The sequence below is a fragment of the Echeneis naucrates genome, chromosome 20 (genome assembly GCF_900963305.1).
Source record: "Echeneis naucrates chromosome 20, fEcheNa1.1, whole genome shotgun sequence".
Classification (NCBI taxonomy): domain Eukaryota; kingdom Metazoa; phylum Chordata; class Actinopteri; order Carangiformes; family Echeneidae; genus Echeneis; species Echeneis naucrates.
In genome coordinates, this window is record NC_042530.1 from 18,773,242 (window position 1) to 18,791,771 (window position 18,530).

At 38.9% G+C, this 18,530-nt stretch overlaps 2 protein-coding genes across 3 annotated transcripts in view; both read left to right on the top strand.

Moving 5' to 3' along the window:
* Positions 1-1,071: 1,071 nt before the first annotated feature.
* On the top strand, positions 1,072-6,869 carry fen1 (flap structure-specific endonuclease 1). 2 transcript variants are annotated; one of them, XM_029529156.1, is made up of 12 exons: positions 1,072-1,136; positions 1,350-1,449; positions 1,793-1,895; positions 2,012-2,114; positions 2,700-2,763; positions 2,945-3,054; positions 3,367-3,503; positions 5,659-5,725; positions 5,879-6,010; positions 6,097-6,248; positions 6,425-6,539; positions 6,647-6,869. In XM_029529156.1, exons 2-12 carry the CDS (start codon positions 1,368-1,370, stop codon positions 6,722-6,724), a joined length of 1,143 nt encoding a protein of 380 aa, XP_029385016.1. In that variant the 5' UTR covers positions 1,072-1,136; positions 1,350-1,367; the 3' UTR covers positions 6,725-6,869. The 2 variants fall into 2 exon arrangements, with proteins under 2 accessions (XP_029385016.1, XP_029385015.1); XM_029529155.1 differs by having other exon boundaries at positions 1,073-1,136; positions 1,363-1,449.
* Positions 6,870-8,036: 1,167 nt separating this feature from the next.
* Positions 8,037-18,530, top strand: part of itprid1 (ITPR interacting domain containing 1) — a 36,286-nt gene continuing 25,792 nt past the window's right edge. The window contains exon 1 of the mRNA XM_029529682.1: positions 8,037-8,112. The gene's annotated coding sequence lies outside the window, so the exon portion shown is untranslated. The remainder of the gene's footprint in view (positions 8,113-18,530) is intronic.

Genomic DNA, 18,530 nt, shown 5'->3' on the forward strand with positions numbered 1-18,530 from the left:
ATCAAGCTAGTATAAAGATAAAGAAGTTAGGACTGCAGTAAAGACAGCTAAAACTATTGAAAGAGATGTTGTAGCTTGCTAGAAATATAAAGAGTATGTCCAAGCATAAGTGGTAAAAGGTAAGAATATCTAAGTTACCCTATCAGTGGAAGGAGTCAAGGCAAGTAAGGATCCACATGCAGCCCAAAATTACAAAATGACAGCTCTGACTTCACAAGTAGGAAAAGTTATGGAAAAGATGATGGAAATTAAAGGTTAAAATGTCAAGTAGAAATCACTTAATTATTAAATAATTAATTTGTTAATAAAGTTGACTTTTTCTTTGTTGAAAAGACAAGGACAAAACCTCTCAAATTAATAACAATAAAATACAACTATTAAATTATATAATAATTATTTATAATTTATTAATATTTTCATGATTGAGAGTGGTAATAGAGTAATAGGGGCAGATTCTAATCTAGCAGTATTTGTAGTAGTAAGAACATGCATTCAAGACCAAAACTAGGACGTGTTTTGGAAACATGTCAAACAGTGTTCTGATCAAAACTGAAATGACTGTAAAATTCATTTGATCTTCATCTTATGTAGGGCTATCAAATGAACTGGAATAAAAATGTGCAACAAAAATCTTAGGTAATATGACAATAAATTGCTGTAAGACTGAAAGTAAAAGTGTATTCAAATTGGAAATTGTAGGAATAATAAAACAGAGAAACTGTACTTATTCCTAGAATATCCAAAAGAAAGTTGTGTATGTATGTATGTGAAAGTATGTGGAAATATGTCAATTTAGTTGGAACAGTAGAATGTGTAATATTCTAATGTCTTACATCTTATATATCAACAAAAGAGACCAGTTCCTAAGATTCTCGAAGAGATAATATCAAATTTGAAATGAAAATAACCTGTGTACAGTGTTTTATTCACGTTTCGCAGAAGATGTTGAGTTGTTCCGATCAACACTCCATTTCAGAAGGTGGCGATAATGTTCATATGAGCTGACAACGTACAACACCATCAGTGAAGAAGACTGGCGAGCTCTATTAGTAATGTCTGCTTTTTGATTTCCCGCGAAACAGACAGACCCTCGCACCAGAGACGTTAAAACAACGGAGCAGTGAAACAGCTAGCCGGTGAGTTTCATATAGTTATGCTTAACCTCGTTCATGTTATTGTTGAAGCTGTCATTCTTAATTGTAAATTTGAACAGAGATGCTTATTTTAACCACAGCTCTCTATCGTTTTTTGAGGTTATATACAGTCAACATGGAGCCTGTCTCTACTAGTGTGGGCGTTCATAACCAGGTTATTTATCTTATTGCATCAAAGAATTAATGCAATTTTAGTTTCTTCTGTCAGAAACAATGGGAATACACGGACTTGCGAAACTAATCGCGGACCAATCCCCTGGTGCTATTAAAGAACAACACATCAAAACCTACTTTGGTATGTATGGCCTTTATTTTGATTATTTCCAATTAAATGTCGATGAATTCTGTTTTATTGGTAATGACGGATTGGTTGTAGGTTACCACCAGTGGGTAATTATGACATCTATACCTTTTCAGATTATGAAACATTAGTAAAGAACTGTTCCATGGTCTTCTGTTGCTCTGACATCAGTCAATTGGTCACAGTTAAAAGTGAAATGTAACACACCAGAGGATAGTGATCACACTGTAAAAGACACAAAACACCAGCAGAACACTTAATAAGATGGAAAATAACTCTCCAACTGGATCACTAAGAGAGTTCTTACTGTAACCTCTACCTTTTCTATATTTCACAGGGAGAAAAATAGCTATAGATGCCTCCATGTGCATCTACCAGTTTCTGATTGCTGTACGACAGGACGGCAGTGTTCTGCAGAATGAGGATGGAGAGACAACAAGGTAGCGCCCCTTAACACTAAAAAGACACAGAAATAATACGTTGATTGAGTCCAAACCTGTTCAAGTTTGGGGACAAAACTGAAATGTGTTGGCCTCCTGATTTTTCATATCTACAGCCACCTGATGGGAATGTTTTATCGGACAATCCGCATGCTGGAGCATGGCATAAAACCTGTTTATGTTTTTGACGGCAAGCCACCGCAGCTCAAATCTGCAGAGGTTAGTATAGTCTGACTCCCCCTGGTGCTGCTCAAAGGCTTCTTTTGTTTGTTTATACTTGTTTTTATTATTGCTGTTGCATAGGGACTTCACAATAACTGATTCTGCCATACCAAGTCCACACAAAAATACGAAAAATGTGATAAGAATATTTTTTCAACTACTTAAGGTACCTGAGATGTTCCTGGTGTTACAGGAGTGAATTTTTGAATTATTTTATTTTATTTTTTTTTGGGAGCAGCATAATACCACTACAAGGTTTATCATCTGATATCAGACTATAAGAGAAGATGATGGGTATGGCCGATTACTTCACAGTGGGAGCAACAGTTCCAGCATGTCCTGTAGAACAGAATTCTTGCAAATGAAGATAATTAGCACCTGGAATTTCAAAGACAAGTTTTAGACATCAGTGTCTGATAATAGTCTGATAATATCAAAGGCACTTAGGATTCTGTCAATCAGCAAACGACATGTTAAAGTAATCTGCATGTTTAAATTAAATATTTACCAGTCCACATTAAAAACATGTCTTTTTTTCTTTTTTTTTTTTCTTCCCCCATTCACATTATGTTTGTTCCTTAGCTGGAGAAGAGAGGTGAGAGGAGGGCAGAGGCAGAAAAGATGCTGGCTCAAGCTCAAGAAATGGGTACAGTTCCAGTTTATCATTAATGCAGACTGTTATTCTTTTAAAATCTGTGCTTTTATGAAAACATGAACAATCCTATTTTAGTGGAAATGACTTTTTTTTTTTTTTTTTTTTTTTTAAACTGTGGAAATAGATTCTTGTCTTAAATATCTAAAATGTCCTTCTCCTCCCCAAAACCTAGGGGAACAAGAGAATATTGACAAATTCACCAAGCGTTTGGTGAAAGTCACCAAACAGCATAATGACGAGTGCAAGAAACTGCTGACCCTGATGGGTGTGCCATACATCGAGGTCAGATTAGCAGTTCCAGCAGCTGATGTTCACATTTAACTGCTTATCTACCACTTACTTTTATTTGTCAAATATGGAGAGAGGGAGGGAGAGATCAGAAGTGGGGTAGACACTGTAAGTCCTATATGGCTATACCATCTTTTGATAGTGATAGAGGTTTACAGTTTTTAATTAAATGTATTATTGTAATTGGCCAAATGTTCATTGAAACCATCCTATATAGAACATAAAGAGGTCCTGAGACTTTTTGGATGAACTTTAGATCAATGAAGAACCACAATATGGGTAAATGAGTGTTATATTGTCTTGTAGGCTCCCTGTGAAGCAGAGGCCAGCTGTGCTGCTCTGGTTAAAGCAGGGAAGGTCTTTGCCACTGCAACAGAGGACATGGATGGGCTAACCTTTGGTACCAACATTTTGCTTAGACACCTGACTGCCAGTGAAGCAAAGTAAATTCACATCACTGAAATTACACATACATGTTTGTCTTGGTTCTCATTTAGTTATAACTGAATGAATTTAACTTCTGTATCTGATTATGCAATGCAATCTACAATCTGTCTGAATCTCATGGCAGAAACATACTTGATGCCTTGTGTCTCCAGTTATTTGAAAAAGACACCACAGTTATTAAACCATCTGCATGAGCAGGTGTCTTATTTATCAAACAGTGCGTAGGATCCATACTAGGAGGGCGTGCACCAAAAAAAAAATCATATTTATAAAACTGCGTATTCGTTCTTATAAGCAATTTTGCCCTTTATAGACGACTGTCGATTTGAAAGGCTATGCAGGTGGATCTGCCTCTTATCCCACCTTTTACAGAACTTCATTCAACCATAAATGTCATCTTGCAGTGCATATCAATGACCCAGCTGATCAATGGTAATTATAGAGGCTAAGCCAAAGCTTTAAGCCACTGAGGTGTATCTCAACAGCAAACATACTTGACACGTCTGCTTTTCCGGATGCCAGGTACCTGATAAATCATCTGTTTATTTTGTGTTCACATTGTCAAACTTGCATATTACAGTGCAGCTTAGCATATACTGGCATTTTCATAGAATGCGGTCAAAAACTGTTTCCTCCTTCCCTTTGGTAACACAGCTGATGAACCATTATTGGTTCCTAGACTAAATGGGCCACAGCATCACTCAGTTGAAACCAATTAACACCCATCACCCCACAATGTTCTCCTACAGTAATGTACACTGAATAATGGCAACCTAGAAGAAGCAGACAAGTTTTCCCACAGATCTAAATAGAGGTGGACAGAGGGGAGGCTAGGAAAAAAATATGGTGGCCAGAGTAGTGTTTTAACAAAAAACAAAATCTAGTGAGTGGCAGCATGTTATTACTGCTGTGAATTATATGAGGGGTATACTTTGGGATGAATGTGTCATGCGTTGAGCCAAGCCACTGTGCCAACAAAATTAATCAGAACCAAGTTTAAGACACAAATAACTTGGGCATTGATTGTTTGCACATTTTCACATTCATTTTCAATTCTAATAAACAAATTACTTTTCACTCACCCTCATAGCAATGTGAGTCAGTACCAACTGAGGTGATTAGATTTGAACACTGCTGTAAAGAGCCTTATAATGTTTGCCTGTTCACCCCCAGTCCAAGGAAACCTTATGCACCAACTAGTCTTATAGATAATGTTAATAAAAAAGGTTGGCATTACTGCTGTCAGGAACAGCTGCAGTATCCAAAACCTAAGCGTTGAATTTAACATAATTATATCATACCCAAAGGGGGCTGTAGTTAAAGGTAAATATTGCTAATAATGTCAAGCACATACCTGTTGGCAAATTTCTGCTGAAAAGACCCAGATACCTGAGTTGTTAAAACCTGAAAATGAAGCAGGATGGCAGAGTTATAGCAGGTTGGTCCTTCTACCGTTGAACCCAGTTCAGCACATTGATCCAAGAACACTGCTCTAGGGAATCACAATCAACACATTAGCCAATCATCAATGTGGGAAATGTGTCAGCACATCCATCATGCAGCATTATGCATTAATATAGCAGGACTATATGTTTACTCACCAGTACTCACCTGCTTACAACACATTTTGCCACAACTAACACATCATCAGCGCCATCCACCCCTCTGGTGTATCATAAGAAGATGGAAGTATGATAGTATGAACATACTGTGCTGTGATTCATGAGTGCTTATGGTGTAGTAATGGCTCACTACAACCATAGGAACACAAACTGGATACTGCAAGCTTAGGTGTTATAATTACGTGGATGTATATGTCTGATATGAAGTGAAATTAAATGTGCATGATGAACGTGGCTTCAGTTCACATTTTTTACATCTGTGTCACCAGTTACCCCCAAGTCTAAATGTTCATCTGCAATGATCTGTATTATTACTGTGCAACTGACCATGCCAGGTTTGTTTTTGTAAATCACAATGTGTGCCTGGGAGGTGGCATATACCTCTTTCAGCCTTGTACAGTGGTTATAAATGAGGCCCCAGGTCAGTTCTCATGGAGCAGACTTGGCTATTTTACCCTGAGACAGTGACTCAATCTGTTTTTAGATAATTAATAAAGCCTTTCAAAAACATACATTTTTTTTGTTTCAGGAAACTTCCCATCCAAGAGTTTCACTTCAGTAGGATCTTGTTGGACATTGGCCTGACCCACCAACAGGTGAATGCTGGGGCCTCATCTGATCCACTATTGTCCTGATTCTTTGCACTGATGTTGGCAGTATGAAAAGTTGCAGTGACAAAACTCTTAAGCTTTGCTTGTTAAAAATGAAAACAGAACACTAGAACTGATATTAGTTATTTGTTCATCCAGTTCATAGACCTGTGTATTCTGCTGGGCTGTGACTACTGTGGAACCATCAAAGGGATCGGTCCAAAGAGAGCCATAGAGCTGATCAGACAGCATGGCTGCATTGAGACTATCCTCGAGTCAATTGACACAACCGTCAGTTCATGTCAAGGTTCTAAATTGTTGTTGACCCGGATAAATGAAGACCTACTGTTCTCAATCTGTATTTTGTATTCATACAGAAACATCCAGCTCCCGAGGACTGGCTCTACAAAGAGGCCCGGGCATTGTTTCTCGAGCCTGAAGTGGTGGACTGTTCCTCAGTAGAGCTGAAGTGGTGCGAGCCCAATGAGAATGGACTGATCCAATTCATGTGTCATGAGAAACAGTTCAGGTGAGCAAGAAGACCATTGCCCTCATTGCCCCCTTTGCAATGAGCTATTCTTGCTGTTCATTTTTTTTTTTTTTTTCTGTTGGTACTTATTTTGCTTAATTTGCTTAATAGGCACTATACCTCTGTGCCTTATATTTGAATGTATTATTCTCTATTATTATGATCATTTGTGTCAGTGAGGAGAGGATCCATAATGGCTTTAAGAAGATAGTGAAGAGTCGACAGGGCAGCACTCAGGGACGACTGGATTCTTTCTTTTCTGTATCTGGATCACTGTCTTCCAAACGGAAGGTATGATAACCGTTTCACGTTTGAGGAAATTTTATATCTTGTATGTCTCTTAATTTAGTTCGAAAAGTTATTAAACATGTACAGTGTTGAACTCCTGTTTGTTTTAGGAGCCAGAGGTAAAAGGATCAGCCAAGAAAAAGCAGAAGACCTCAGCCACATCAAGAAAGTTTAAGAAGAGCACATAGACCTAATTACTGAAAAATAACAATTGGAGATCAGAGCTAAAACCAGAAGAAGCTAGTTTTCAGTAGGTTGACTAGTAATGAGTGCAGCTGAAAGCTTTTTACTTTTAGTTCTTGTTGTAGAATAAAGATAATAAAGGTATCTTAAAAACTACACGGTACATTTGATTACTCTCTAGACTATTCTGTATTGTATTCTGTATTTAGGATGTCCTATTAACTCTGACAAAAACCAAAATGCTTCAGTACCGACATTAATTAGGAAAAGAGATCCAATCTCTCCTGTGATAGCGTCACTTGGCCCATGTAAAATTTAGATTTTTAGTTCTCACAAAGATGAAAAAGCCTTTGATCAGTTAGCAGTAGTCGAATGGAGGGCACTAACAGGTGATATAAATAATGTGACTGAGCTTAAGAAATTACCTACTGATAGCTCCATCAAAATTTGCAAGTCATATACAGAAAGATGTAACAATAAGAAACAGACAGGAGTAAGTAAACAGTAAGACAAAATGCGCGTTTGAGGGGGAAAAAAAAATTACATTGGGTATTTTCATGTATGGAAAGTTGACTGCACATAAACAATACTATGGATAAGGACGTGAAAATAATGTATTAGAAAGAGGGAAACAAATCAGGTGTGTGTGATAAGGTGTGTGCATTTCTGTTGATTGTTGGTGAAACTTGAGATGAGGCAATCTTGGGCAATCTGCTATGAAACAAAGGCCATGCAACAAAGTAGGAGAGACGGAAGCTCGTTTGCAACTGTAAATTAATTGAATTTTTTTTTTTTTTTTTTTTTTTTAACCTCCCTCTGAGAACTTGCTCAATCTTATTGGTTAAGATTGTAAAACATAAAAGAAATGATAATGGTACAGAGAGAAAACAGTCAAATATAAATGATAGGGGTCAAGACTACAGGAAAAAGCGAAGAAAAATCAAATTCTCCATGACAGCCATGTACCTAAGGCTATTGCTTACTTTTCCACGTCTTCAGACATTTTCAGCCTCAATTTAAACTTAGCATGTGAAAAGACAAAAAGAGCTTAGATGACCTGTGGCAAACATTAAATCTAGGAGAAACATTTTAATTAAACAAAAAAACAATATTGCTGTGTATGAATGGTGTTATAAAATATGAAGACAAAAGTAAATTTGCCTCATGACAGTTCAGCGGAAGCTGATAAAGAGAAGCAGGAAGTAGTGAAGTCAAGTCTGGCTGGAGGTTTCTTTGTAGGGCTGACCTGGTCATTTGCATGTCCCTCCTTTAACATATTTAATGAGCGCAACAAGGTCTGAATGATAACTTGTGCTCCTTACTGCAAGAACCAGCTCAACTGCTGAAAGGCTGATTTAGTACTAGGAAACATCCGATCCCTTACAATACAAAGGTAAGTGCCTCTGCTTTATTTGATGATGTTTTGTGTGGTTCCCACACTGCAGTTTCTTTTCATGGCAACTGGTGTAGCTGTAGCCAAGGGCGCCAATCTGGGGGCATTTAAATTCTACTGGGGCCTTGAGTCACTGAGAGGTCAGGACCAGGAAGCTCACAGTAAGGAAGCAAAGAAAATTTGTTGTCAGGGCTGGATACTGAAAAGCAGTCTAAGATTATCAGTTGAATAACATAGTGTACTAACATAGGTAGTGTTTATATCAGTTCAGAGATGAGCCAATTGCTCATTTCTGAGCAAATGGTTAATTCTTGTTTGGTGTAGTTAGTTAAATGTTTATGTTTAAATTTTTTCGTTTTTAATTTTCTTTTTTTTTTTTTTTTAAGAAGGGCCGTTGAATATAGCCTAACTTCATCAAATCAGTCGGATGTTTGGTAGTGGTCCCTCCTCATCATCATATTGACTACAGGAAGGTATAGTCAGAGCAGCATCAAGGCATGTCTGAACAGTATTACATGAACAGTATCAGAATAAGATTGTCAGTAAACACAGAAGGGTGGACCTTTTACAGAACTATATTCCCCAGAAAGCCTAAAATTGTCTATGCACGGTCCTATTTTGTGTGTAATGCTTGATAGCTGCTCTGGTTCTGCCTTTGAAAGACAAGCTGTTTGTATGATTTAATACTGAGATGGCCTCTTTGAAGAATTTGTGAATTATTAAATAGGTCTTCCACTAAACTAAAAGCATGATTAGTAAAATGTACTTTTTGAGAGATTAAGTAGCCTTATTTATTCTGAGATATATGTCAGGTTGAGAAGTTAAGGAATGACAGTGACATAAGTACAATACAAATAATCCCAATTTTCACCTGCTATAAACTTTATTTCCCATTCACGTTCATCCATGTTTTTGTAAAAAAAAATTGCACAGTTCAATACCTGCTCTGCAGGTGTGTGATTACGTTTGTCTGCTCAACCTCTTAACAAAATTTGACTGTTTGCACAGCAGATGCAAATTGCGACCTACAGGAAGCTGAAAGTATGACCAGCGCAATGCTTCTTTGGTGTTTTTTGGTGTGTGTCAACTTTTGTTTTCTTCCTTGCGCAATTCATGTTCCATGATGGTGTCTGGTTAGGGTTAGGGGTGTTGGAAGTGTTCAGCTTAATAGCATGGAATTGTGGTCTACTTTCTGGATTATAAAATTAACCTATACTATGTCACAGAGGCAAATGGGAGTTTGTATTACCTAACATCAGGCAAACCCATTCAAACAGCATGCAAATGCAGCTGGAGAAAACCATGACACCATGGCAATGGCAAATTCTCACTCACTCATCTTCTACTGCTTCCATCTGTTTTTGGATCACGCAGGGTGCTGGAGCCAATTCCCAGCCAGCGTTTTTGGTAATGGCATGGTACACCCTGGACAGGTCACCAGTCACTCACAGGGCCAACACATAGACAGGCAGAGATGAACAACACTCACTCACATGTATGGTCAATTTAGAGTCACCAGTCAACCTAGACATGCATGTGCCATACAGTGCTTAAAATAAATATCTAGTTTGTTTATTAAATGTCAAATTCTAACAGAGTTACATCAAGGCACTTTACATATAGAGCAGTTCTCAAAACTGAGATATAATGTGCAGTTTTATTGCACAAGGGCCCTTGAGATTTTGCACATACCAAATTTATTGCACTTTAACCTAATGAACTTGACCCCACTGCACACCATATCATGGGTCATCAACATCATCAGGTTATAAATGGTCACAAGTTTAGTTGCCCTCAGCCACAACTTCAAAAGTTTAAGTTAGAAACCTTGAGCTCACTGTGGATGAAAAGGAGTCACCATGCTCTCAATGAGAATTGTGAGGCAAGCATTTCTTTTTCAAGCAGTGTGAAAAATCTTCCACACCCATAGTTGTGGGAGAGGAGCTCTCCAAACAAAGAAAAACATCAGTATTTAAAGACGGCATGAATTACATCATATTGCTACAACGGATAAGTTATCTCTTGCATGTAAGGGAGTTGGTTTCAATTGAAACTTCTTCCTCTACTCTACCCGGCCACTACCTGCATGTTTCCACTTGATAGAAGAGTTCTTGCAAGGCAAGATACATACTGTAATCACCAGAGTGACGCAACACTCAGTCTTCCTTTTCTCAAAATATTGTGTCTTTCATGGGTAGTATATTTTTGGATAATATCCCACCTTCTTTGCGGGGATTGAAAATTACTGTCTAAATGAACGCTCACAATAACCTCTATCAGTGGCTCTGGTACTGGGGCGGATCTGTTGGGGTGGCATGGGGTGGGAGCTGCCAACCCTAAAAGTTACCTTGCCACCTCAGCTACCACCCCAGTTTTGAACGATTGAATTCAAAAATATTATATGAGAAGTTGTGGCCGGCCAGAAAAAACGAAAGTCCAGAGAGGACAAATAGCGAGTGAAGGTCCGATGTCTGAATGTCTAGAACCATTACGTCTTCATGGATGATTTGCAGAGTAATAGCAGTAAACAAAAATGTCCAAAATATAAATTCTGCCAGGGTATGCAGACTTACTGCATTAGCACAACTGTATTACTTGTTTAATGCTGATTTTGTGTCAATGTCAATAACACCAGCATTGATGTTTTTATCATAGTACAGCCATTTACTTTACAGCTCATAAAACATGTTTAAGTTTGAAGTCTCTTTAATATTTACATTTTACGCATAAAATTGTATCATTGTTAATGATGAAGACTATCAAAGGAAAAACGTTGTCAGTCTGAATCTTGTAGGAAACTGTAAAGAATGAAGATAAAGGTTGCCAGTCAGAACAGTATCATAATGATCTCTCGTGGGGCTTTTCACGAATGCACATGCTTTGCAGTTGTATTTCAAACCTCACAAATGTAATTTTGAAGCACACTTGTAATATAAATTCAGCATACGAGCATACGAGTTACTGTGCATTTATGAAATCTGTACATCGAATTTTGAGACTGACCTGACGTTGCAGGTCAATCAACATCACCGTTGGCTGATAAATCTTTCAATCAAATATATGTTTCTGATTGACAGATTCATCAGCCAATCAGGTATGTACAGTGTCAGCCAATCGCATGGAGAGGCCCAATCCCAATGTTCCCCCTACTCACTACCCCCACTACCCCTTCACGTTATTTTCGTATATAAACCCCTCACCCTGTTTGTACTCTGTCTGTCAATGTAAATTTTGTCAAAAAACAAAACGACAACAACAAAAAAACCATCGAGCCTACAGTCACATTTTCTTTTTCAGCATTCATCATGCTTCGGTTGATAAATAAACCATCGATGTCTGTTGTCTCTTGTGATTTTTTTTTTTTGGCATTTTTTCTTCTCTGACTTCACATCCTCTCACTCTCTGGGGGTTGCCATTTTTGTTTGATTCAGTATGCAAATTATGACGTGTGACTGACAGCTTTATCAGCCAGTGGTGACGTTGGTTGACCTATGATGTAAGAGAAGTCTCGAAATTCAACATACAGATTTCGTAAATACACATTTAGCAATTTGTATGCTCCATGAATTTATATTGCAAGGGTGCCTTAATATTACATTTGAAGTCCAAAATATAACTATGAGACAAAGCATGTGCATTCGCTAGTCTGAAATACGACAACGAAACAGTGAAATACACTTAGGAAACAAAGCGTGTGCATTCATGAAAACCCCCACATGAGAGTTCATTCATTATGAGACTGTTCTGAAACCATACCATCACCAGCTTTTCCCAGCCTAAACGAGAAAGCAGGAAGAGCATTACAGGGAGGAGATGGAGAGGGGAAAGGAGGGAGAGCAGGAAGAGCATCACAGAGAGGAGATTGTGGAAGGAGACTTAAAAGAGAGTGAAACAAAAAAAGACATACGGAGCTTAAGATTCAAGATATTCAAGATTCTCTTTATTGTCATTATCAAGTACAATGAAAAGTGAGGTGTAGGCCTTCAGTGCAGGGTATAAAAACTATATGGCTATATGAACATTTTTTACAACAGTATAAACAATATAAACAATATGCAGACTTATAAACAAAAAACAAACTTAAAAGTTGATATTACCCAAAGGTAATGCAGTTACAGGAAAACATTAATGAAGAAAGTGCAGTTGCATTGGATGGTAATTTAGAAATAAAAGTCTTGCACACTATTTAGGTGTTACAAGATCCATTTATGGCTCTAACAGCAATTGAAAAAAAAAAAAAAACTTTTTCATTCTGTTAGTCCTAGATTTGATGGCCCTGTACCATCTGCCTGACAGCAGTGGCCTAAGCAGGGAGTGGCCTGGGTGGGATGAGTCCTTCAGGATGGTGTTGGCTCTCCTGAGGCAGTAAGAGCAGTGAAGGTCCTCCAGTGTGGGTAGAGGGCACCGAATGACCTTCTCAGCCGTTCTGGTGACCCTCTGGAGTTCTTTCATGTTTGCCACTGTGCAGCTGGCAAACCACGTACAGAGGTAGTATGTGAGGATGCTCTCCATGGTGGAGTGGTAGAAGGACACAAGCAGGGTTCTCAGGAAGTGGAGTCGTCTAAATGAAACAGGGAGTGGCCTGGGTGGGATGAGTGCTGTGCCTTCTTTACCACCTGTGTGGTGTTCTTGTCCCAGGTCAGTTTCTCCTCTATGTGGACCCCAAGGAAGTGGAAGTCACTTACCAATGAAAATGGGCTGAAAGTCCGGTTTCAGGGTCAACAAAAGAGAAGTGAAAGACCCTATGTTATCAGCTTGTTGTCCAGCTGGTCCACATGGTATGAATATTGCTTTAGTATTATACATCTGAGTAAGAAGCACACCTGTCAAAACAATAACCTTTTTGGACAAAATATTACAAGTAGTTATAGTCAAAAATCTTAAGATCATAAGTATTCTTCAAAATATCCAGATATTGGAATTGTAGTGTGAAAAAATGTAAGAAATGTCCACGATAAAGGCTATTAAAAAATAAAACCACAAACCCAAAATAATAAATAAAATGGTTTCTTATACAGACTCTGTTCATGAGTCAATAAATTTGGGCCTGTCGATAACAGGCCCAACATTAGCATAGATCACACAAATGCATATCTCCCAAAATAGTGCATAAAACAGACATCTTGCTAAACTTAAAAAACATTTTTAATTTATCTTTTTTTTTTTTCATTATATTTTTATTTGGAATGGGCAGAAGAGTACATCTACATGGCATCAACAATACAGCAGAAGTAAATGCCATTCCAGTTTTTGTTTTAAATACAGAAAATGTGCAACATCAGACTCAGGGCTTATAAGTTCAAAGTATGTAGAGACACAAGTCAGGGGTCGGACCCTGTTCAATCTATGCAGATCACACTCTCCTGTAGTAACATAAACTACGTGAGATTGGTGTTAGATTCAAAACAGTGAGAGCATAGTTATCTTCTTTAGGCCCATGTTGACAGGTTGCCCAGACTAGATCGCTTGGGGAAAATTCTGATACATCTTAGTAGAAGGTAGATCAGTTAACTATGTACAGAACCCATGGGGGGGGAACCCCTGCCGCCGCTGTCATAGAAATAATCCTCAAAAACAAGTCATAAATTAAATTACAAAGCAATATTACCAGTGAGATCATATAAAGTCTGCTCTCGTGGGGGCAATGAATGAAATCCAGTTGTTCCAGATTTGGTAAAATTTGTCCTTTTGAAGTCTTATTTGATAGGTCAATTTTTCCATCCTATATATCTCCAGAATAATTCCAATCCAGTCATCTAGAGTAGGCGGAACTGGGCTTAACCATCTTCTTGCAATTGATTTCTTACTTGCCACCAAAAGAATTTGCAGCAGTTTTATCTCTCTCTTACATTGAAAAGAGGGGACATAACCCAGGTACAGAACATCAAAACTCAGAGGTATTTGAGTATTAAAGATTTTGCTTAAAGAAGCCTTGATATCCCTCCAGAAAGCTTTTAACTTGGAACAATCCCAGAAGATATGGTAGTGGTTAGCAGCAGCTGAGCCACATTGCCTCCAGCACGGCATAGCTGTACCTTTGTACCTCTCCTGGTACGGTGTTCTGAAAAATCTAATAATATTCTTCCAGCAATGTTCTCTCCAGTCCATAGAACTGGTTGTTGTCCACTGGAAGGACCAGATAATACCCCAAGCCTCCTCAGAAATCTCAATCCCAGATTCCACTTCCCATTTATTTTTAATGTATTGAGTGTTATTATTGTTGGCGTTGGAGAGAGCTATGTATAGCTTTGAAATTGATTTAGAGGGGATCATGGTCATAGCCCTTTTCAGAATGTGATAAAATTCTAATTCAACATTTGAGAAGTTAGTTAATTTACATTCATGGTCAATATAGGAGCGTAGTTGAAGGTATCTGTGGAATTCGATCCGTGCTAAGCCATGCTTGTCCCGCAAGGTATTGAAGCTGCACACAATGTTTTTCTGAGTAAGTGAAATGAATGTTGTGAGACCATACATTGTCCATGATTTAAAACCAGAGTCATGTCTATTGGGAGTAAAATCAGAGTCAAAAGCAAACCATCTGAATATTCTCAACATTCTATGTATCCCACACGTGTTAATCGCCTTCTGCCAGACTCGAAGAGTGTGGCTCAACCAGGGGTTCCCCAACTTTTCTAAATGACATATTAAGCCTTTATCCGCTATTACAGCTTGGATGGGGAACTGAGTTGATAGATTGGTCTCCAGCTCCTTCCATTTAGCTTTATATGCTTCATTACACCAGTATAACAGAGGGGTTATCTAATGTAGTAGTTCCTTAAGCAGGGGAGACCCAACCCTCCCCTTTCCTTAGCGAGTTGAAGGGTGGCATATTTAATCCTTGGCTTCCGGCCCCGCCAGATGAATCTGGAGATCCACTTGTCCCATTCCCTAAATTGATTTTCACCCACCTCTATAGGCAAATTCCTAAAAAGGTAAAGTAGACGTGGTAACACATTCATCTTAACTGCACTTATCCTCGCACTCAAAAAGACTCAAAAAGGGGACCAGGTTCCATCTATGTAGATCTGCTTTTATACTTGAAGATATCGGCTCATAGTTTGCTCGAGAGAGCTCCGCGAGGTCTTTAGTCAGATGTATCCCTAAGTATTTGATATTTTCATTTTCCCAGTTTAGTTTGAATTTCTTGCGTAAAGTCACAGGGGTTGTATAGTTTAGGGTCATCACCTGGGTTTTTGAAATGTTGACTTTGTACCCAGATAGCTTACCAAAATCATTCAAAGTAGACATCAATTCACTAAATGACCTCTCTGGTTCCCCCAGGCAGACCAGCACATCATCAGCGAACATTGCTATCTTATGTTCAACTCCTGATAATATGATACCCTTAATAATATGGTTTTGTCTAATTAATTGGCCTAGTACTTCTATAAATAGATTGAAAAGGAGGGGCGAGATTGCACAGCCCTGTCTACACCCTCTTTTTAAAGTAAAGGCCTCTGATAGATCACCATTGACCTTGATGCGGGCTGAGGGTCGGTCATACAACGCCTGGATTACTTTGATAAACCTATCTGGAAATCCAAACTTCCCCAGCCCCTTGTAGAGAAAAGCCCATCTGACGGAATCGAAAGCCTTCTCAGCATCTAGACTCCCTATAATCACTTGAGTTTTGTCAGTTTGTATCTGTCCAAGGATGTGTAATACTCTCCTGATGTTTTCGGTTGTTTGTCTATGGTGTATAAAACCAGTCTGGTCTAAATTAATGAGGTGAGGCAGCAGGTGTTCCAATCTGCGGGCAAGAATAGAGGTGAATAATTTGTAATCTAAATTGAGGACACTAATTGGTCGATAATTCCCGCATTCTCGTTTATCTTTCCCCTCTTTTGGGATAACTGAGATAGTGGCCTCCCTCCAAGAAGGAGGGATTTCTCCCTTCTGTAAAACATAATTAAATGTCTTCACCAATAGTGGGACTAGTTCTGACCTCAGGATGCGATACCATTGAGAACTGTACCCGTCCGGCCCCACTGCTTTACCTGGTTTTAGTCTGGTGATAGCTGCGTTAATTTCCTCTGTCGAGATTGGTTTTATTAAATTATCATATTCAGAGTCTGATAGTAAAGGTAGGTTCAAATAGCTGAGAAAGGTATCACAACAGTCTTCCCCAGGGGCATCAGGTTGGGTGTAAAGGTCCCTGTAAAAGATCTCGAAACATTCCTGGATCCTTTCCAATTTGGTTTCCAGTATATTCGTTTTAGGGTTCTTAATTTTATATATGGTGCTTTCCTCCTGTTGCTTCCGTAATTTGTATGCCAGGTATTTTACTGATTTTCCTCCTGTCTCATAATATTTCTGTCTCAGGAGAGTTAGATTCTTCTGGACCTCCTGTGTGTAGACATCATTGATTTCTCCCTGTAGTTTCCTAATTTCCTGTTTTACGGTAGGGTTTGGGTTGTTAATATCTTCCTGTTGTTTCAGCTTCAGCTTTGTCTGAAGATCTGTTCATTTCTGTCCTTTGGTTCTTTTCAGGTGAGAAGTAGTAGAAATTAATTTGCCTCTCATTACCGCTTTAAGTGTGTCCCAAATAATAATTGCTGATATCTCACCTGTATCATTAATTTCTAAAAATCCTTTTATTTCTTCCTTTATATTAGAAACTATGGCAGGGTCATTGAATATGTATGAATTGAATTTCCAGAGGGTGTTTCGTTTTTTCCTAGCCACCTGCAGAGACATAGAAATAGGACTATGATCCGATAAATCCCTCGTTAGTATATCACAATCTTTAATCTTGAACCTATCCACCTTGAACATAAAAAAATAATCCAGCCTAGCGTAGACTTTAAATGAACCAGAATAGTGAGTGTAATCTTTGGCGGACGGGTACAGCTCTCGCCACACATCCATAATCCCCATTTCTGCCATATAGGAGTTGATTTTCCTTATGAGTGGATTCGTATGATTCGTCGGGTTGGATGAGTCTAGTTTGGGATCAAGTCTAAAATTAAAGTCCCCCCCACAGACAACCGTGCCCTGAGAGTCCACCATTAAATCAAAAATATTCCTATAGAATACCCAGTCACTCCCAGGTGGGGCGTACACATTTAGTATTGTAATTTCAGAGCCCTCTATCCTTCCTGTTACCCTGACAAATCTGCCTTCCTCATCGCTGATTTCTGAGATATGTTCATAGTTAAGTGTACCAGAAATAAGTATTGCCACTCCCCTCTTATGTTTGGATTTGACAGATGTTGAAAATACATATTTAAAACCCTTTCTCTTTAACCTCAAATGATCTGTTTGGTTCATGTGTGTCTCCTGAAGTAGGGCAATCTGGGCTCTTTCTTTCTTTAATTTAGATAAAATCTTATTCATCTTGATCATATTCAGAACCCCATTTACGTTAAAGGAGATAATTTTCACTGGTTCAATTTGCATGTATTTGTATTAGCTGACAGCAAAGCATTCCCTCACAGCAGCAGGCCAACTCCCCCCCCCCAAGAAAAAAAACAAAAACAAAAAACAACAACGAACGGAATAAGTGGAGCCCGCGGCTCGCCAGATCTGCCGTTGCCTCCTCCACCGATTTGTAGATTTTCACTCCTTCCTCAAAAAACACTTTCAGGCGGACAGGGTAGAGGGTTCGGGGGGGATAACGCTCTATGCGCCCTCTGGATCTGTAGTGCCGTTGACGGGGGGATGTTTAAATTCTCCCAGAGTAGCTTCTCCACAAACTGGATCATAGACTGTGATCCCGACTCCGCTCCCTCCGGAACCCCGTACAGTCTGAGTGTCTCCCTCCTCGAGTAGGCCTCCATCGCTGTCAATTTCAATTGAAGTTTTTCCTGTGTTGTTATCATCTCGGCTAGTATCTCGTCTATGCTTTGGAGCTTATCTTCATGTCCAGCGACCCTGGCTTCCACTTCGTTAAGCCTCGTGTTTGTTTTGTCCAGCTCACCTCTGATGTCTTGTAGTTGTATTTTCATGTCCTTTCGGAATTCTTTCACCTCATTCCCAACGTCTCTTAACACTTTCAGGATCTTCATCAAGTTCACCGGTTCCTCCTCCTCCTCTGTATCAGCGCCGTCTTAGCTAGGAGCGGGGGAAGCACCCCGGCTAGCGAACGTTAGCTTCTTCTGTTAGCTGCATCTCGTCGTCTCCAACTCGTTCGATAAGTGACTTTTTTCCTTTCCTGTTCTTTTTGGACGCCATCTGTGCCCCTTTCCCTTCTTTTCGTACAATTCGCTAGGTAGTTAATTCACTTTGGGGCAGTTTTATTAACTCTTGTCGAGAGCTCTCTCGCTAAGCTGCCATCCCCTCTAGACCCGAACCGGAAGCCATTTTTAATATATCTAGTAAATTTTTTCTTCAAAGTGAATAAGGTGAATTTAATTTCAGTTTAAATCTTTTTTTATGCTCTTATAGACATATCCAAGGGTCTGCACAGCCAAGAC

Coding starts and splice junctions, on each gene's coding strand:
- fen1 (XM_029529156.1), top strand. CDS start 1,368: ATGGGAATACACGGACTTGCGAAACTAATCGCGGACCAATCCCCTGGT. Junction 1,896..2,011: donor GAGGATGGAGAGACAACAAG/GTAGCGCCCCTT, acceptor TCATATCTACAG/CCACCTGATGGGAATGTTTT. Junction 5,726..5,878: donor TTGGCCTGACCCACCAACAG/GTGAATGCTGGG, acceptor TTGTTCATCCAG/TTCATAGACCTGTGTATTCT.